Genomic DNA, 21,407 nt, shown 5'->3' with positions numbered 1-21,407 from the left:
CTTGCTTGCTTTCAGGACAATGAACATCAGAGGCACCTAGAATAACCAAGGTGAGATGCTCAGTTTTCAGTATACCTAATTACCAGTTCCCTCCATTTCTCTGAATGCTTCCCATGAATACTGCCTGAACTCTGTTTCTCTCCATGCCTGTGGTGAAGCATGTCTTTTTATAACTAGAGGTGTGCACACCTGAGGTAGTCAGCTCACCACCACCTGCTCCACTTGCTTCTAACTACAGGTGTGCATACCTGGGGTAGTTAGCTCACCATCTGCTCCATTTGTTTCTCCCCCTCTATAAAGTAGTGTCCTAAGTGTCCTACAGCATGTAAGCAGAGTGAGATACTAACACACAGACTCATCATCACTGAAGCTGACTTGCAAGAACACATGTGCCTAAGACAAGAGCCAAGCTAAAAGAAATCTGATGGGATCTAGCAGATCCAGAAGCAAAGATCAAACTTTGCCTGGCATGAAGCTACCAGAAGACCTTACTTACCGCATGCACTTCTCCAGAACTTCTCTCACAAACTTGGGTTTGGGCTTTTCAAGGTCCTGAGTAAGACAATCTGACCTGTGGAAAGGACAGAATGCTTTCAGCAGAAGAATTTATGCTCTAGTCTCCTTTTGGCTGGGGTCTAGACAGGTACAAAACAATCACAGTCCAAGGACAGCTGGAGTGCCTGACACTTAGTTTTACAGTGTAAGCAACTTTGAGACAATGAGGTGAGTTTATCACCATTTCCTTACTGGCCCAACAGTATTCTTGGAATCTCATCTGTGTCTTCCCTTCCCCCACCAGGTTAAAAATAATTTGTGCTGGCTGTCCCTTTCCTTAGGAAAGGAACCTTGTGTGATTTCACAGTCTGTTTCCCCATCACAGGAGTTTTTGAGCTTCTGGATGATTTCAAGTACATTTCACATAAAGAAAAGGCTCATATACAGTCATTTGTGAGACTTGTGGGAAAAAAAAGCATCTTCTGAGAGAGACCCAGAGAAGCATTTGCCATCAAGGAACATCCAGGAAAAGAAAATCATCTCTCTGAAGATTGCTGCCTGGCAGTCAGCTGGGATCTATACTAGGATAATCGCTAAGCACTTAACTCCACATAAGGACAACACAAGAAACTTAAGTAAAGCCCCAAGAATATAATTCAAGAAGGGCTGCACCCCTCTCCACAAAAATACCTGAGCAGATCAGCAGATATGCAGCAGGTAATGGAAGTTACTGGTGGGGGGGGACTTAAACCAAACATGATCCTCCTTGCTACCTGAGTGCCTGGTATGGAAACCTCAGGGGAACCATACTAGGTTAGACATTGATGGAGTCCAGGGAGTTAGAGGAGAGTTCCATGTTTGATATGGTAAGAAAGGATGGCAAGGCCAGCTCTGATGGAACTTCAGGTGCTAGGATTTGGCAGGAGGAAAACAGATCATGAGGTCTCAAGGATAAAGATTATTATAAAGGATTTGGGGTAGGGCAGACAGCAAGATCTCAGACTAAATACAGGATACAAAGAGTCAGGGCAAACCATCAAGAGTAAAGAGAGGAGTAACTCTGGAAAACTTGGCAGCAAATGAATGAGGGTGCAGGACACAAAGGAATCATGTTTCTCCTCCTCCTGTGTAGGGAATGCTGACACTGTCTTGTGATTTATCACAAAGTTCACCAAGGACAGTACAGTGACTAAAGAGATTACCACAATAATCTACCACTGAGTGGTGGTGAACAGATTAAGAAAGATCTCAGAAGGGCTGGTGGAGAGCAATTAACAGGGACAGTGTTGTGACACTTCCTGGATTAGTCTGGGATCTTAGGGTTTTTGCAGCATCAGGTTCAAATCAAAAGAGGAGAAACTTACCAATCTTCCCAGCTCCAACGGAACTGGAAGTTGCTCAAGTGGTGAGAGAACCAGTTAATAAACCTTTGTAAGAAGGAAAAAAACAAGAGTTTCATTAAGTATCAGAACTGCAGGAAAATGAGATTCTCTTGAAAAGGCATTCTACTTTTCAAAAGAAAGCCTAAACTCTAAAGCTGTTACAGCATTAAACAGGCATTTATACTGAGAGATTCAAAAGACAAGACTTCAGAGTCACAAAAGAGCTTTCATGGACAAATAGTCTGCCACATTCTGTGGCTTCACAGAAAAGGGATAAGCCATTAAACTAACAATGAAAACGTAAACTTACTGTGAAAATGCAACTTCCACATTTTTGATGAGTAATTTTAGCTCTCCTACACAATGCTGACCTCACTCAAAGGGCAAAAGTATCACAGTATAACTAAGGTTGGAAGAGACCTCGAGGATCATCGAGTCCAACCTGTCTCCACAGACCTCATGGCTAGACCATGGCACCAAGTGCCACATCCAATCCCCTCTTGAACACCTCCAGGCACGGTGACTCCACCACCTCCCTGGGCAGCACATTCCAATGACTAATGCCTCTCTCAGTGAAGAACTTTCTCCTCACCTCGAGTCTAAACTTCCCCTGGCACAGCCTGAGACTGTGTCCTCTTGTTCTGGTGCTGGTTGCCTGGGAGAGGAGACCAACCCCTTCCTGGCTACAACCACCTTTCAGGTAGTTGTAGAGGGCAATGAGGTCACCCCTGAGCCTCCTCTTCTCCAGGCTAAACAATCCCAGCTCTCTCAGCCTCTCCTCACAGGGCTGTGCTCAAGGCCTCTCCCCAGCCTTGTTGCCCTTCTCTGGACACGTTCAAGTGTCTCAATGTCCTTCTTAAACTGAGGGGCCCAGAACTGGACACAGGACTCAAGGTGTGGCCTAATCACCACTCTCCTCCTGTGTGGCACTCATGCCATTAACTCCACCTCCAGCCAGGTACCAGACACCAGGGAGCAGGTGCAGTACTAGGTTAAGAGCAGCATGCAACTACCAACAGCTTTGAAGACAGAAAACCTGTCACCAGTACTAACTCTCCTCTACAGACAGCTAGACCTGTGACCTCTGAGAAAGTGTTTCTTTGAAGGAGAGGCATGCAGCCAGTCCTCCACCTTCTCAGACTACTCAAAGCCAGAGCCCAGAAAACGATTTGAAAAGCACTACAGAGCTCCAACAAGGATTTCTGACTGCTCTTTTGACAGCCTCTTGAACACTTGAGTGGTGCTTTCCATCATCCCCACGGCAGATTTACCTGTCCACACATGTTGTATTCATTGTATCCAAACGCATGTAGAGCATTTCTGTGGCTTGTGCAAGCTGGAAGTTTCTTATTAAGGACAGAAAATCACTAGGTAAGTCAGATGTTATTCCATTCAGGGTTGTTTGTTTTTTTTTTTTAATAGAATGTCATTGACCTTTTGTACTGAAAGCTCCCTGGGCCTACCCCAAAATCAGGTAAATCACAGTAATCTACAGTGTTAAAAAAAAAAGAGAAGCATATTGTGAGTTCTGTCCTCTAATCCCAGCCTGGTTTTCTTCCATTATTGCACTAAGATTGCTGTCTTCTTCCATGGAAAGCCATAATTTGTGACAAGACTGATATAAGCAGACACCAAGCTCCTCATGGACTACTTCTGTAATTTCACCACTCTTGCTTCATGGGCTGCTGTTGATGCTTATCCACAAACAATCTCTGAGGTTTGAGAAACTATGTGAACATTGATTTTACCCCACAAGGCCTTCACCCTTCTTACTCTGTCCCTATTAACACTGAAAAATTCCTGCATGGACATCCACCTAATTTTAGAGATAGAGCTGGCTCTGACCATTGAGATGATCTGATTTGCAGACAGTACGTGGTATCATGAAGTAGAATGGAAACTTGGGCATGAAATTACCAGTGGACAGACATCTGTTTACCACCCTCCATTCTGTCCTGTAGACTGATCTGAAACAATAATCTAACATGATCTAAGATGGCAGCAAATTAGGGGTAATGCAACAGCCAGCATTAGGTGGGAGTCATGCATGCCTCCTTCCTCAACATTTAACCGTTTTGTCAGACCTTTTCAATGCTCCTAGTGGGAGCACTGTGTGGGAAATCAGGAATTCCTGATTCTTTTGCATCATCTGCTACACTTCCTATTGAAGGGGGAAAAAATAAGGAAAAAAAAAATAGTTCTGGCACTCACACAATTGTTAGAACAAAAAAAATCACCTCTGTCACTTCCTCTCCTTCTCAGTCTTTAACATGCCTGCAACTATGGCACACACTGTCTAGAGCTAAACAGGCTGCCCTGACTGTTTTATTTTATCCCCTCACCAAGGCAGCACTTCTTGGCAAGCTCAGAGGAAGGACCAGAACATAGTCTGAAGAGCCTTGTCTGCTTGCTATATCTAGACCCGTGCTAAGTGGTCTATTCTGCTCTTTCCCATGAGCCTTACAGGCAAAGTTTCATGCAGATGCTGCAGAATATTGCCATTCAGTACCTACTGCTATCCCACCATCTACAGAACAAACAAAAGGAGGACTCCATTGTATGAATGCTGCCCAGCAGCACAGAAAGGATACAACTTGTGGTAATGAGCCAGGCTGAAGTTTGCACAGTTCGATCAGCAGCGTTGTGTACATGACTTCAATGTGTGGTGGAGACGGAAGCTGGAACAGCTCTGCAAATATCACCTGCAGGATAGGAAGGCACAGAATCAGAGCAGAGTCCACTGTGACCTGCACATCCCTCAGCATCACAATAATGGCCATCCATCTCAATTACATATCCAAACCCCCCCCACATTAATCTGTCAAAGAAAAGGAAAAGCTGATAAAGGTAGTGGTAACCCTACGCTGTATTAAACACAGGCCTCTCCAACTTCCCTCACCACTTCATACTGCCAGCACCACACATCTGCTACATCTAACAAAAGACACCACATAACTGCCCATCTCTTCTTTTCTCACCTAAACAAAGCCACAGGTTTGAACTTAAAATTAAAACCAAGAAAATAAAGTACCATTTGGCACAGGATCCTTCTAAGAAAACTCAAAGCCAGCCCTGCAGTTGTGATTTTATTTTCAAGCTTCCCTTTCATATCAGCATGTCAGTCTTTGAGAGCTACAACATTGATCTGTTGAGTTTCTGTTTATTTCACATGCCATTCTCAACTAGATTTAAATTGCATCAAAGGCAACTTTGGTTCATTATTGTTGGTAAATTTCCTCTTTAAACTTCTGAATGAAAAGGGAAGAACTGAAGCTTAAATGAGCAAGCTTTAGAAAAACCTTACAAGTGTAAGAAATCAACATCCATTTATAGACTCCACAGAGAACACATGAAAACACACCAACTAGAACTTGTTATTTTAAGGAAGGACTTAAAAGCACGAAGTGGCTATAAAGAGATGGAGAACATTTCTGTGACAGAGTAATTTGGACCTATTGTTAAGGCAAATATGGGAAGGAAATCTTCTCAAGTAGGAAACTGCTCCTCTCCTTGACACAGAAAATCACAATGGGATGATCAGTCATTATCTGAGATACTGCATTTGTGCTATCCACCACACATTCCTTATCAAGTGTTCAGATTAAGTGTTTCAAACTGACAAACCATGCTTTGTGAAAATAACCAGGCCACAAGAAAGATCAGGACACTGATGATCTGAATGCTTGAACTCTGTCAAGCCCAAGCTGTGCCAAGAGCTGCAGGAGCACAAGTGGGCACAGCAGCCTGACAAACAAATGATGCTCCACAGACATTATCTGTTCACAGCTACCAGAGACATCCACACAGACATCTTTGAGAAGCTACTGAGAGAAAGGCACCACCTTTCAGTGTTTCACACAGATTCCAAGTAGGAAGAAGCATTTTGTTCTTGGCTTGACAGCCTGTGATGTGGAGCCTCAGGGATCCCAGAAGCAAGCATGCTTACAGAATCATAGAATCATTTTGGTTGGAAAGACCTTTAAGATCATTGAGAGCAACCATTATCTAACTTTGCCAAGTCTGGTGCTAAACGATGTCCCTCAGCACCACATCTCTACCCCTCTGAAACACCTCCAGGGGTGGGGATTCAAGCACCTAATGGGGGAGCCTGTTTCAGTGTTTTGAGAACCCTTTCAGAGAAGAAATTCCTCCTCGTGCCCAACCTAAATCTCCCCTGGTGCAACTTGTAACCATTTCCTCTCACTGTGGAAGAAGAGACCAACTCCCACCTTGCTACAACTCTCCTTCAGGCAGCTGTCAGTCAAGAGTGAGAAAGTCTCTCCTCAGCCTCCTTTTCTCTAGACTAAACAAACCACAGTTCTCTCACCTGCTCCTTCTAAGACCTGTTCTCCAGCCCCTTCACTGCCCTACTCTGGACATGCTCCAGCATCTTGGTGTTTTATCTTGTAGTTAGGGCCCATAAACTGAATGCAGTACTCAAGATGTGGCCTCAGCAGTGCAGAGTATTGGGGGACCATTGCTTTCCTGGTGCTGCTTGTCACATTATTGCTGATCCAAGCCAGGAGGCTGGTGACCTTCTTGGCCACCTGGGCACACTGCTGGCTTGTGTTCAGCCAGATGCTGACCAACACCCCCAGATCTTTCTCTACTGGGCAGCTTTCCAACCACAAAGGAAGCCTACTTGGGAAGGTTACATTACACTGTTTGACTTTTATGTTCTCACTTAAACAACACTTTTGTTAGACAGTGCTGCTTCTTAAATTCAGAGACTTCCTGAAACAGTGAAATTTCACTGTTAAAACTGTTGCTGATAGCAATTTGTCACCAACTTGACTGTTAAGAGAGACCTTACAAGAGAGGAGCAGCAAGCAGAATGAACAGAAGCCTGGTGGTTCATTGATAGCAAGCACTCATAAACAAGCTATTAAGTTAATATTCTAAAATAACTCATAATTGCAAGGAAAAGGAAATTACTACATTAATAGTTAAGGTATTTGTACACCAGTCTTGCACTTTTCTTTCCAGTAATTCCATCTGTTTCACATCCTTCTAGCTTCTGAATCAAAGAATGTCCAGGGCCTTTAGGTAACTTATTTCATCAGGGATTGCAGTAACTGTTTGTTGGCATCAATGTACAGCTGAGCATAAAGCACACAGCCAAGCACAGCACCTGAAGATATTGAAGAAAAGGCTACTGGAAGGTACTTCGATAGCAAAGGCAAGAAAATTGTTAATGCTAATATTCTTCTCTTCTAAATTCAGAGTACAAAATGAACAAGCTGACCAAAAATAATGTAAACTTTCAAGCATTCAGAATATTTGGCATTCTGCTGCCAAGAGAAATTCTCAGTCCCGCTTTCATTAAGATAAATCTTCCACATAAGATTATTTCTTGTCATGATTAACCTAGAAATTGCTACTTACAGCTACTTCTTCATAAAGCCTTTATCTGACAGCTTGCTATTATTACTGAAATCTCTTAATCCACTTCAACTTTTGAAGGAAAATAATGAAGTTTTACACAGCTCTGCATCTTGAAAACAGACCTTAGAAAGGAGGCAGTGAAAGAAAACCTATATTCTTCATTTGATATATTTACTTGAAAATCTCTAATATGGAGGATGCTCTGGAGAAAACACAGTTATTCCATTTTAAGTTCTACTCAGGGCCAGCTGAACAAAACTGGCTGAGTCTGATTGGAGATCACGCAGAAAAAAGACCCTGGCATACAACAGTCTCACCTAGACCAGGTTACTCAGGTGTCCTGTTAAGTTTTGAGCTTCCTCAGAGACAGAGAATCCACTTCTCCTGGCAAACACTTCCAGTCTTTAATAACCCTCACAGTTAAAAAACCCCAACAAACCAGAAGCAAGCAAACAACCAAACTAAACAATCCAAAACATTTCTTTTTTTATGATTAAATGGAGTTTCTTGCATTCCAGTTTGCGTCCATTTCCCCTTGTATTTCAAACTTTTTTTCCCCCTAAATGAAAAGTGACTCAAGTGTAGCCATCAGAAGCATCATATGTATGATTAAGACTCTGAGAAATTCCACAACCTGGTTAGCTAGTGCTCTAAGAAATGTCAATAGTTGACCCAAGCTTCCCTGCACCAATTCCAAATGGCAACAAAAACCATAAAACAAACACTCAGATGTATACAACTTGCTCATTTAAAACCCACTGCCCAAATTCACTGCTGACTCTCAAACCAAACTGTAATTTAAAGGACCTACCATGGAACTAACTGGGACATGTTACTCATGAAGCTACAAAAGATGTTATCTGTAAAATCCATACCTCTACTATGTGGTAGTTCAAAGGGATCTTGTTGTTTCCTGGGTAGCTCAACAGCTGTGCAGCACTGCAAAACCAGAGATTTCATTAAGAAGATAATGCAGCAAATGTGATGTAAAGAGCAAATAAAGTTAAAGAAAAGGCTTAATTCTGGACAAGAGGTCACACAAAAGCAGCACAAACAAGTTAACAATCCTTAAAAAAAACCCAAAGATATCTGTCCTTCAATCCACAGAATGCTTAAAACAGAAACAGCACAGGAACACATCAGCATTTTCCAAACCATGACTGCAATGATGCATTCCACCTCAGTGTAGTTTTATCACTAGAATGCTACAATGCTACACAAGACAGTTGTGCGTAAGTAGTCCTGGTGATTTGCAATTCTGGTGTGCATATATATGAAAAGGAAAAAAACCCACAAACACAAAAACAAACAACAGATGTTCAGAATGATTTGAAAGCACAATTAGGCTAATGGGTTATGTAAGAAACTCTCAGGCTTCATCTTTTAATCAGCTCATTACCACCTATCATTATTAGAGGGCAAACATTTCCTGATTTTATTTCTACCTCTCTGGCAAACTTTCACCTCCCTCTAGTCTTTTACCTTCCTCTGAGCACTAACAAAGACTACCCCAGTAACCTCAACAACCCTTAATTTCTGGTTCCTGCTGATTCAAAGAGCTGCAATGAAAAATATCTTTACCACATGCCATCACCAAGAACATGGTTTCCGCCCATTCCTTCCTTAGTACACAAAGTTTGGTGATTTTCATTTGGCACAACACAGCCAACTACCTGTGGTGAACCATCTTAAGTTATTGACTGCCCACATCAGGTATTGCTGAGGCAGATATGAATTCAAACTAATGAAACCTGCTGGCCCTGAAAGGACTCCCCAAATTGAGCTCAATTATCCCAGTCATGTAATCCCAAAGAGAAGAATGCAACAAGGAGTAGGAAGCTGAAGTGTGGCTTGTGAACACCAGCATGCAGTCAGATGCAGATGAACCAACTCAAAGTTCACCATCCCCAAAAACAAGTGCTTGAAAATTTCAGGACTCTCCACAGTATGTCTGCCTGTACTATCAAGGAACTCCCACAGTCCCTCTGGCTCCTGCCATTATCTTTGTATCACAGTATACTCACAGTATTCCAGGCAACAGCTCTAAGTTTTGTCAAATGCACTAGGAAATGTTTAATCTTGAGCTCCTGTCTAACCAGAGTAGGACTCTGATGGCACCAAAGTCATGGTAGTACATAAAAAACACCAAAGTTAAGATCTTCCTACCAAGTCTTTCTCTCTTTCCAGTGGGATTTGATGATGCAGTGAAGGTTCTCTTCTATCACAAATCGTTCAACAGAGTGGCTGCCAGGCATGACAGGTCCCTGGGCAGAAAGAATGAAGACTCATGAAAGATAACTACTCATGTAGCAGGATTATAGGTAGTAAGATATCCAACATAGATTTACAGCTGGGAAAAACAGTCCTACTTTCACATCAACACAGATTTAGCTGCTCTGTATCCTTCAGAACTGAGAAGCTGCTGTGACAGTGTTCCACCCAAACCTCAGACTGACGTTTAACACAAAATGAATACCAAACTCATTAAAAAAACAAAATGGGAACAAAACCAGAGGATGAGGTTAGGTATCTGCTTTTTTCTTCACTCTGTGGAGCCATCATGCAGGCCATCAGCATGGCCTGGGAAAAAAAAACCCACAGCTGAAATGGAACATGGTAAAGAAGTCAGTCCAGGGATGGCCAGGATAGTGTGGAGAGAATATACAGTCATAGTCTTGTTTGTTGCAAAACTCAGAGGCCAATAAGTGAAGAGAAAGCAGCAGATTTAAAGGAAAGTGAGGGTAAAAAGCACTTAGGGAATGCAGTATACATTCTTTTCCTCCTCCTCCACTTCTGTCTGTACATCTGCTGGTGGTAAAGTGTTGAGATAGAAGGGTCTTTGACAGACACCAATTAAGCATTCATTTGTTTCACAATAAACATCAGCAAAATTTAACAGATGAGTATGCAACAATAAATACCTAGTCCAGAAAAAGACTCAACTTCATGGCAGGAAAGCCCAAGCCTCTGAATGCAGTTTTACTAGAAACACTGGAGAATTCAATCAACACTGTCCTTACAAATGGAAGCATCACAACATCTCACTCACAGATTTGCTTAGTGAAGTGGTCACTTAATTTCTGCAGAAGTTCTAAAGCAGATCTGCTGCTGTTCTCCAAACCACTTGCTGCTCTGGGAGAGGGGACATCACATTTTGACCAATATTGCCCAGGAACCTAGATGTGAAACCTGCTCACCACCCACTGCAGCAATCACATACCTCAGGGTCATCTGTGTAGTCAAACATCCTAAAAATAACCCTTGGCATTGGATACACAGAATCTTCAGTATGAGGTGGTGGAGTGAAGGGAGGCAGATTGTGTTGCAGGGCTTCACAGAGAATGCTGTCAAAAGCCAGGTAGGGCCTCAAGATGTGTCGCTCTTGCCAACGGTCTTTCTTCAGCTTCTGAATCTGAGACCAAAGGCAGTCTAAATACTGAAGGAAAAAGGTGGGAAACAGACGGGCTAAGTCTTGTAACAAAGCTGGCAGCTCCCTGAACTATCAGAAAAGCATTTCTTAAATTCAGGATTCCATTCAGAAAAAAAACCTCACAGGTTTTCAAACTGCTGATTCACCAAACCAAGACACAATTGATAGTCCTAAATCCACACAACATTGTACCAAAGATTCACTGATGGCAGATGTTTAACCACCAACAGGCAGCCCAGGAGTCCAAGCATGATGGCCATCCTTTGCCATCTGCCAGTGAACCTACAGCAGTGAACTTCACTTCTGCTGCTGCTCATCGGTGGTGTTAGAACAGATGCAGTATCGACCTCAAAACTTCCAGACACTCCTCAGAACTGCCATGCTGTGCCCAGAGCAACTGAAGCTACTGCATATTCAAAACAAATACAATAGTATCAGATATTAAATACCCTTGCCATTGTTTTCAACACCTTTCTGAGTCCCAGCATTCTCCCAGAGATGGCACAGACACCTGTGTAACTGGCAGTAGCTTTGCTCTTTTTCATCACTCTTGCCAAAAGCAGTCCAACAACTCTGAAGGCAGAAAATGTCTTCACATGGAAGTTTTGGCATGTACTGAAATGACCACACTACAAAATGTGAGCAGAACTAGCAACAGACAGCACCTTAAGTGAACTTTGGTGGTAGTCTGGGCAACACATGGCCTGAAATGCACTCTGCTCATCTCTTCTCCTCTGAACTAAATAAGGTAATTCAGGTATTGGGCAGACAGAATACCCACACTGACAAATGAGTCATAATCAGAGAGCCTATCTCTCCAAATTATGTTAAACAATTGTTAAGACTGTGATTTAATTAGAACAGTGAATAAAATGTAAGAGTGCCCTGTTCCAAAACTTCCAGAAGATGAATTTAGATCTCAATTTCCAACTAAGTTTGTCTTCATACTTTCAGGAAAGAAAAAAAAAAAATCCAGGGGCATCTGAAAAGGCAAATTCTACCCCAAGTTGGCCAGATGCCCACCTCTCCCCTCCAGTGTTTTTGGCTTAATTGTAAAAGACAGCAGAATAACTGCTACACACAGTTTCTACATATGTCCAGAGCCCAGAATGCAAAGCCTCTACAGAGGTTTCTTTCTTCAGAAGGAAAACATTAAGGTCTAAGGAATGACCTTTTCTTCTCACAAATGTCTCTTTATCAAGAAGCCCCAAAACTATTCCAAAACAAATACTACAATTTACATTAAATTCTCACTTCACAGCATTTCCTCAGGAGCTTGTCAACAAAAAAAAAAAACACACTGTCCTGCTCACCCTATAAAAATCTTATATTTATGCCCAGGACTTATGAGAGAATTCCTTATTAAGACCTTGCCAGATTGAATTGTAAGCAGGGGACAACTCAAAGCACGAATACTTTTACAAGGTGCCTCTTCATTTCATGATAAAAGAACACCTTGGTAAAACTGCACTGAAAAGAAAGCAGTCTGAAGTCCACTCACCTCTTCTTGTGGATGTGGTTTATCAGCAGTCCAGACCTGTAGCATGGGGACGTGAATCTTCTGGCGGCGCCTGTTTGCACAAGGGGAAAAAAAACCCCACCAAGAAACAGCCTATAAAAGACTGCTTTAAGGCAATAATTTTTCTCATGTTGAGTGTTCTGCTATTTAATCTCTTCAGCTAATGAAGTCCACAGTACAGAAAACAAACCAGATTTGTGGCTACTTAATTACCTCTATTATCTTATCTTGACAGCAACACTAACACGAAGTACACAGAAAGCAGTCAGTACGCGACACCACTGTTAACATCCTACCAGTATTCACAGCCCTTACAACAGCAGCTGCTCCAGCATGAGCAGAGCAAGACCCTCAACATATCTTAGAACTGAACAGCAGAACTTTTCAAATTCAGAAGTTTCCCCATTTTCTTTTTTTAACTTCCACCCCCAAAGAATGGTCCAGACCTGACTTTAGATGTGAGCTACAATCAGTGCTAATGATCCATACCTAAACAGAGGCCCAACAGGAGTTCTGTTAATGGGTTACTTACTTCAAATAGCTTTCTGTCTGTGACAACAGACGATCCATTTCAGCATCCTTCTTCTCATACAGCTCCTTCCCAACCCAAGGCAAAGATGACAGAAATGCAAACACATACCAGTCACATCGTACCTACAGGATAAAAAACCATGCTGAAACCTAAGCATACAAGCAGACTCCAAAAGACCTTGCACACACCCTCATTTTAAATTTCAATGAAAACACTAGCAAAACTAGTATTTTGGGAGGAAGCAAAGACAGCAGTTGAAGGATGGATGAGCAAGCAATGGAAAAAAAAAAAAACAAAACAAGAGTTTTCACCAGGTTCAATGTGTCTTCACTGGGTTAAGAACTGGCCAGAGGGCCAAGCCCAAAGAGTGGTGAGGTGAATGGAATTAAATCCAGTTGGCAGCTGGTCACAACTGGTGTTCCCCAAGGCTCAGTAGTGAAGCTAGTTCTATTTAATGTCTTTATTAACAATCTGGACAAGGGGAACCATGGGGCACCTTCACTAAGACTGCAGATGGCACCAAACTGGGTGGAACGTTCACGGAATGTTAGAGGTTGGAAGGGACCTCCAGAGATCACCCAGTCCAACCTCCCTGCCAAAAGCAGGATCATCCAGGGTAGTCTGCACAGGAATGCATCCAGATGGGTTTGGAATGTCTCCAGAGAAGTAGACTCCACCACTTCCCTGAGCAGCCTGTTCCAGGGCTCCGTCACCCCCACTGTAAAGAAGTTTCTCCTCATGTTGAGGTGAAACCTTCTATGCTCAAGTTTGTGTCCATTTTCCTGTCTCATTACTGTGCACCACTGAAAAGAGCTTGGCTCCCTCCACTTGACACCCACCCCTCAGATATTGATCATAAAACAGCCCCAGGGCTCTCAGTCTCTCTTCACAGGGGAGATGCTCAAGTCCCCTAATCATCCTTGTGGCTCTCTGTTGGACTCTCTGCAGCAGATCTGCTTGAGGGCTGGAATGCTCTACAGAAAGACCTGGACAGGCTGGATTGATGGGCCAAGACTAATGGGATGAGGTTCAAGCAGGTCAAGTGCTGAGTCCTGCACTTGGGTCACAACAACCTCATGCAATGCTACATGCTTGGGGCAAAGTGACTGGAAAGCTTCCTGGCAGAAAAGCACCTGGGGGGCACTGGTCAACAGCAGCTGAATATAAGCCGGCAGCGTGCCTATGTGGCCAAGAAGGCCAACAGCATCCTGCCCTGTATCAGGAATAGTGTGACCAGCAGGACCAGAGAAGTGTCTGTCCACCTGTATTCAGCACTGATGAGGGCACAACTCAAATACTGCCTTCAGTTTTGGGCCTGTCACTACAAGGACATTGAGGTGCTGGAGCAGGTCCAAAGAAAGGCAATGAAGCTGGTGAAGGATCTGGAGCACAGGTCTTGTGAGGAGCAGCTGAAAGAACTGGGGTTATACAGTCTGGAGAAAAAGAGGCTGAGAAGTGACCTTCTCACTACCTACAATTGCCTGAAAGTTGGTTGCAGCAACATGGAGGTCAGTTTCTTCTCCCAGGTAGCAAGTGACAGGACAAGAGGAAATGGCCTGAAGTTGCACCAGGCGAGATTTAAGTTGGGTATTAGGAAAAAATTAGGAAAGGGTTGTCACAGCTTGGAGCAGGCTGTGTGGGGAAGAGGTGAAGTCACCATCCCAAGAGGGATTTAAAGGCTGTGTAGATGTGGTGCTGACAGACATGGTTTGGTGGTGACCTGGCAGTGCTGGGTTAATGGTTGAACTTGATGACCTTGGAGTTCTTTTCCGGCCTAAACAATTCAATGAATTTTAACACAAACCCTGAGAAGCAGACTTTAAAAATGGCATCACTCTCAAAGTCCTTCTGCAGATCATCAATACACCAAAACAAGCCAGGCACTATGCATTTGCCAAAGTAAAATAAAATTAATTCACTTTAGATATTTCACTATGAAGGACCACATTTTCCTGCTGTGTGCCTGTATTTTCTAATTGCAAGAGGCTCCTCTGACTCATGCTGAGGAAACTGCACACAGCAGTCCCTTTAGTTTGCTCTCTCTGAAACTTCTTAGGTTCTAAGCATGACTATCAGAGCAATGGTACAGAAAAATGGTGAAAACAGCACTAGAGGTGCTCACAGATCTTTTGCTTACTTGGGGTACATCTTCCTCCTGTGTCACACTCACAAAGTTCTCAAACATAGCTACCATTGAGGGTGCAGCTATCACATGACAGTTCACAAGGTCAGACAGAAAACGAACCTGAAAGAGACCAAAAAAACCAAAATCATGCTTCAGTTTTTTCAACTGACCAAACAAGAACAAATAAGCCTCACTTTAATTAAAGAAACCAACAATAAAAGTACAATTTTCATTCAGTAGCACAGAAGGAGAAATACTGCTCATGGTACAGAACCGGATTTCAACCCTGGAAAACAAGTACTGTGCTGTCTAATATATCACTCATCATCCTGCCTGCAGTCTGCTTCACTGCAATAATACTGCAAGGAAGGGTGGGAAACACCAGTATGCATTCAAAGACACACAAAACTTGTGCTACAAAAACCAAAAAACCCAGCTGGTGCTTCTATCTACTCTGAATGGTATCAGATCACTAAAATACAAAAATGGAAGGGGAAAAAAACAACTTCAGAAAAGCTGGAGTGTGCTGCTTCTGAGCTCAGAAATGCATCAGGAAACAGCACTGTTGAACCTGTAGGCCATTATACATGATTAATTCTATAATTACTTGCACATAAACACAGGTAATTACACAGAGAGGGCCTATGTAAAAACTGCTGCCGTCTTCAGACTTCAGAAATCTGACAGACTGACGGCATGCTGGGAATCAAACAGCCCTGTTTGCCTGGGAAACAAAAAAATATCTCCATGGCAGGAACAGATCCCTGATTTGGCTGCACTCCAGTAAGAAATCCAGACTGACAGAAATGGGGATTTAAGCAGAAAACACCTCAGGCAGAGCACTGCTCCTTTTCTGTTTTCCTCTGCGTTCTCTTTCGGCTTGTATCCTCCCTTCAGCCTTAAGGCCTTAGCAGGACCTGAGCTTTCCCAGTACCAGCACAATCCTAACAGACAACACAGGGCTGAAATTCTAGCAATAAAAATCTCACCTATTTTTAATTAAGGGCTCATTTATTAATTAAGGGCACAGCCAGAAGGAGGAGTTCAAAAAAATCAACACAGGTATCCTAACTTGAAGACAGAACGTCGGAAAGGCAATTCAGGCTAAGCAGACTCCTCAGTACTCAAAGCAACTGGAAACAAAGTGCCACACTCTTAACTTCCCACTCACTGCTCTGAACAGCCTTTGACAAAGCTGAGGGAGGATTTCTACTGCTTCTCCCTTCGATGCTAATCTCCCAAGTCATCCGTATATGAGTGTGATGAGGAAAGGTGAAGATCAAGCCAAGGGACAGCACACTGGGAGTACCAATGGGGATTTTATTAAGAAGTGTCCCACAGCTGAGCAGCAGTCTCTTAGCACAGGTACACTGAATTATTACAATCTTATTTTCCACCAGGAGGCTTTAAAAGAAGATGAGGAGCTTGGCTTTTGAATGAGATGCTGCTGAAAACCTCTAACTGCAAGAGCTGAGCAACTGGTTTCAAAGGCAGACAGCATTTAAAACTGCCTGCTTGATCTTAGCAGAATGAAAGCACAGGCCTGATAATAGCCATCAAATACAGCTTTTGAGAACCAGACTGCTCATTTTCTTTTCATTTTTCACCATGACAGCCACAAGGTCACACACCTCTGAACACCAAGGAAATGCCTGACTTTTCTTCAGCTTTTTCTTTTTAATAACAACAATTCTTCAAATTTACTTTGTTTATATTTTTAATAATATTTTTTAACTTAATTTCCACCCCCAACTTTATTTTTCTTTTTTCTGTAGACTTAGGTGGTCAGGATCACCACCCTTCACTGCAATTTAATCTGTCACTGGCAAAACATACAGCTGGAAGTCAATTTTGCAACTGCAGTATGTCTTTTTTCCACCTCAAGGAAGGAAACACTTCTTACATAAGAGACATTTCCTCTTGGTGTATCTACAGTGCACTGCACATTGATGTCAGACTGTAAAACACACTGAAAGGACCAGCTCTTCTAGAACCAGAAAAGGTGAGAGGAAGAGGAGAGAAGGAGGATGGGGAATGATGTAAAAACCAAACCAAACCACACTTACTAAATGCACGGCCTCGTTGTACATATTGACTTTCAGACACTCCTTGAGCTGGCGAATCATGGCTTCCACAAACTCCCCACCAAAATTGTAGTTCCTGGCATTCAGCAGCCCCACCAGCGTGGTATAAACAGTAAGCTTTTCCGGCAGGAGTCGTGCACTGAGGCGCAGAGAAAGAAACACCACGTTAGTTGTTTGCTCGTTGTCTGCCAACTGCACAGCATCTTAGAATCTGCTTGTTGCAAGTTAACCTTGGTCACAGGGAAATGAGAAGGAAAAACATAAAAAGGTGCTGGTGTGATCCTGCAGCTCTATCCCATGGTCAATGTTTTACAGATGATTTTATTCATTTAGTTAGTCAGTTTTGAAACTCCAGATATTCAGAAAGGTTAAGTGCTACTTCCAGGTATGTTGAAGGTTTCTGTTAATATCTTACTGAGGATTTTATTCATTTATTCTTTATTTTTAAACTGCAGATATACAGAAAGCTAAGTGGTACTTCCAGGTATGTTGAAGGTTTCTGTTAATATTTCACTGAGGATTTTATTCATTTATTCATTTATCTTTAAACTACAGATACTCTGAAAGGGAAGTGCTACTTCCAGGTATGTTGAAGGTTTCTGCTAATATTTTACTGACTACTTTTATTTATTTATTTAGTTTTAAACTCCAGATATTCAGAAAGGTTGAAGTGCTACTTCCAGGTATGTTGTGAAGGTTTCTGCTGCTTATTCATATCTGAGTATTCCAGAAGGTGGACCAAATATTAAGTGCCAGAACTTACACAAGGACATAAAACACTGGACCAAGTAAATAATTCAGAAACAGTTATACAGCACCAGCAAGACTGCTGGAGGGGCATACACTCTTTATACTATTAATTTCTGAGCCCAAGTTTCTGAAGTCAAAGTGACTGATTTTAAGCACAGATGCTACTTTTTAGGTGTTTAGGAGGAGACTGGACGGGGTGCTTGGTGCCATGGTTTAGTTGATTAGATGGTGCTGGATGATGGGTTGGACTCCCATTCTGAAAACAAAAACAAAACAGGGTGGAGGGCTTGCGAGGTGCTTTACCCTCCCTGCAGGGCATTTCCCCCCTGGGAAAGCCCTCCACCCTGTTTTGGCTTTGTTTTCAGAATGGGAGTTAACCCACCACAGATGATCTCGAAGGTCTCTTCCAACCTGGTTAACTATTCTATAATACTGTAATCTAGCCCTACATTTGCGGAAGCTTTACTCTTGATGCTCCAGAAAGTAATAAGGCATTGTTTGCCTTACATAGTAACAAAGACACAGATACAAATGGATACAAAGTATCTGCACAGCTGGCGCTTAGGCTACAAAGTAACACTCCTTCCAAGCTTCCCTTACACGCTGCGGCAGGCTCTGCACAACCCCTCCCTCAGGCACCACCCCCTGGGTCCTGAACACAGGGCGCCTCTGCCCCTGCTCTATTACTAGGGAGAGGAAGGAGAGCTGCCAGCCACCACGGAGCCTGCTCGTGGCTCTTGGTGCTCCCAGCTCCCCTCCTCCAGAGAAGAGGTTCATGAAGACATGGGTATTTCGCTGCCAGAGAAGAGGAAGAAGCAATGAGAAAGCAGCAGCAATGTGTGAAACAGGAAGAATAAATACACAGCTTTGGTGCTCTTCAGCATTTTATGGCCCAGCACCTGTGTTCTCATTGCCACTGTGAGGCACCTGCTCTGAGCATCTGCACACATTTCAAGTCAAAAAGGCATTTTCTTTGATTTCCACCTACCAGAAAACAAGGTTACCCCTCTATTGTATTTTTTTTTTTTGGCTTGTAGTGAAACAACCTCTGTGCTATAACAGCACTAAGAAACTAAAACCATTCTTGGCATTTAAACTACCTTAAAGACTTAAACTTATGCACAAAGAAGGCAGCACCTCCCAGATTCCCAGACCTCCCACATACGTACACAGTGCATAGTATTCTTAGTATCTTGCTTTTGTAATTTGGCAGATCAGCCTCCAAAACACCAGCTAGGCCCTCCAAGTTGCTCTCCAAAGATGAATTGCTCTAAAATAAAACACATGAAACAAAAACTTTCGTCATCAGGCAACACAAACCATCTCCTGACTTCCACATGGAAGCCAAGGAAGTTGGGTGACAGCATCCCTTTTATGCCACCTCCCTTTTTGGAGCCACATTTCAGTTCCCTTAGTAGTAAAGAACTGCTCTCACTTGCCTGAAAGAAAGAGCAATTACTCCTCAGAAGAGCTGGACCTGATCATCTACCTCCCCCACCAGCACCTCCAGTGCCCTGTTGGGATGCAAGATCTAACAGTGCCTCAGGGACATCCTGGTGAGCTGACTGAACCTTGATTTTTGACACAGCATAAAATAAAACATCTTCATCACCTGTTTTCTACCACACCACTACTTTTGTCCTTGTCCTTTTATATCCCACTCCCTTGCTCCCCCACTCTTCTGTCAGCCTCAGATCCTGCCAGGAATTGGAACTTGTGCCTTAGATAGACCAGGTTAACTCCTCTGCATCCCCAATAGACTGGAACCAACACTACCACTGTGGTTTGAAATTTCCCCCTCCTCACCCCCCCCCCAGCATTAACTTTGCCAGACCAGCTCAACTGGAAGCAAATGAAAGCTGTATTCACAGGCAAAACTATAGAATGCAATGAGTATGTACAAAATATGCCGTATTTACAATATTATACAATTTTTACAATTACCAATCCCTGAACAGTGTGGCCAGCAGGAGCAGTGTAGTAGGTTGAGAGAGGGCTTAGCTCTCCCTCCTCCACAGAGTAAGAAACCACAGCTAACTCAGTCGAAGAGCAAAAGCTATATATTTACAAGCATATATGGAAAGCAGGTTATATATAACACAATATATACAGGTATTTACAATATATACACAGAAATACACAGCAAAGACAAATAACACAACAAAAATCCCTCCCTCAGGGAGGGATCCCCTCTTTGGAACCCCCTCTCTCCCCCCCTTACCTCCCTTTTTCCCCAAAAAGGGGTTAGAGAGAGAGAAAGGCAAGTTACTAAGGAAAAGAGTTGTTAGCAAGCTTCAAAAGCCCATGCAGGATTAGTGTTTGCTTATCTGAAGGCCAAGTCCAGCAGTTCGCAGAAGAAGCAGGCAGGGAGAACAGGCTGAAACACCCAACTCCCCCAACTCCCAAACCGAACAGAACTGAGGAAAAAATTTTCCAACCGCTTCACAATCTAAAGCTGAATTTTTGTTTATCAACCAATGAAATTCGTTTAGAATATCAGAATGTTTTGGTTCTAGTACCAAAAACATTAGCCAGTGTGTTCCAGCAGTGTTTGTTCTTAAAGGCACAGCCTCAAACGACCACAAGCAGGGAGGTCATTCTGCCCCTGTACACTGCACTGGTTAGGCCGCACCTCGAGTACTGTGTCCAGTTCTGGGCCCCTCAGTTTAGGAAGGAGGTTGACTTGCTGGAACGAGTCCAGAGAAGAGCAACAAAGTTGGTGAGGGGTTTGGAACATAAGCCCTACGAGGAGAGGCTGAGGGAGCTGGGGTTGCTTAGCCTGGAGAAGAGAAGACTCAGGGGTGACCTTATTACTCTCTACAACTACCTGAAGGGAGGTTGTAGACAGACGGATGTTGGTCTCTTCTCCCAGGCAGCCAGTACCAGAACAAGAGGACACAGTCTCAGGCTGCGCCAGGGGAGGTTCAGGCTGGATGTTAGGAAAAAGTTCTATACAGAAAGAGTGATTGCCCATTGGAATGGGCTGCCTGGGGAGGTGGTGGAGTCACCATCACTGGAGGTTTTCAGGAGGAGACTTGATGGGGTGCTTGGTGCCGTGGGTTAGTTGTTTGGGTGGTGTTGGATTGGTTGATGGGTTGGACACGGTGATCTTGAAGGTCTCTTCCAACCTGGTTTATTCTATGTATTCTATTCTATGTTCCACTGCCTGAACAACCCCTGTCCCAGTAGTGATTTATTTATATTTTCCTACTTTCTGGCCCAAAATCTGTAACAAATTTTAAAGTCATAGCCTTAAAACCACCACAAACACCCACAGGCACAGGCTGATAACCAGTTGTGGCTGTTAATCATCTCTTGGAAGAAACACCACCAACGTTCAAGCGACTGCTCCAGGTAAGTATTGAGGCTTTGTAAAACTGACAGCCTTCCAACTATCGTATTTACGAAGCTTAAAAACCCACCGGGGGTGGCCGCTACAGATGAACCCCTAACAGCCAACACACAGAAAAGAGCGGGAGGGAGAGGAGGGGAGGAGAGAGAGGGAAGAGGGGGGAGTGTGGGGAGAGAGAAATAAATGAATCAACAACCCGCTTTAACATTCCGAGCTGCTGCCCGGGGCTCGGCCTGGCAGCGGCCCACTTACCTTCTCTCCCACCCTGCAGATCAGCGACTCGAGCCTCTCCTCGATCTCCGACGGCTCGGAGGTCCTTCGTCTCTTGTGGGGCTGCCCTGCTCCAACACACC

The 21,407-nt window shown here is 43.4% G+C and overlaps 1 protein-coding gene across 1 annotated transcript in view; it reads right to left on the bottom strand.

Annotated features, from left to right (window-relative positions):
• Positions 1–21,407, bottom strand: part of NCBP1 (nuclear cap binding protein subunit 1) — a 38,933-nt gene that overhangs the window by 17,249 nt on the left and 277 nt on the right. The window contains exons 2-14 of the mRNA XM_054178796.1: positions 21,307–21,392; positions 18,872–18,972; positions 16,935–17,091; positions 14,881–14,988; positions 12,744–12,865; positions 12,194–12,263; positions 10,483–10,698; positions 9,429–9,526; positions 8,138–8,201; positions 4,469–4,579; positions 3,149–3,213; positions 1,860–1,922; positions 497–571 (exon numbers count right to left, since the gene is read on the bottom strand). Coding sequence (XP_054034771.1) covers positions 497–571; positions 1,860–1,922; positions 3,149–3,213; positions 4,469–4,579; positions 8,138–8,201; positions 9,429–9,526; positions 10,483–10,698; positions 12,194–12,263; positions 12,744–12,865; positions 14,881–14,988; positions 16,935–17,091; positions 18,872–18,972; positions 21,307–21,392 — 1,336 coding nt within the window. The remainder of the gene's footprint in view (positions 1–496; positions 572–1,859; positions 1,923–3,148; positions 3,214–4,468; positions 4,580–8,137; positions 8,202–9,428; positions 9,527–10,482; positions 10,699–12,193; positions 12,264–12,743; positions 12,866–14,880; positions 14,989–16,934; positions 17,092–18,871; positions 18,973–21,306; positions 21,393–21,407) is intronic.

This window comes from Dryobates pubescens, chromosome Z (genome assembly GCF_014839835.1).
Source record: "Dryobates pubescens isolate bDryPub1 chromosome Z, bDryPub1.pri, whole genome shotgun sequence".
NCBI lineage: Eukaryota > Metazoa > Chordata > Aves > Piciformes > Picidae > Dryobates > Dryobates pubescens.
This window is presented reverse-complemented; position numbering and strand designations above follow the sequence as displayed.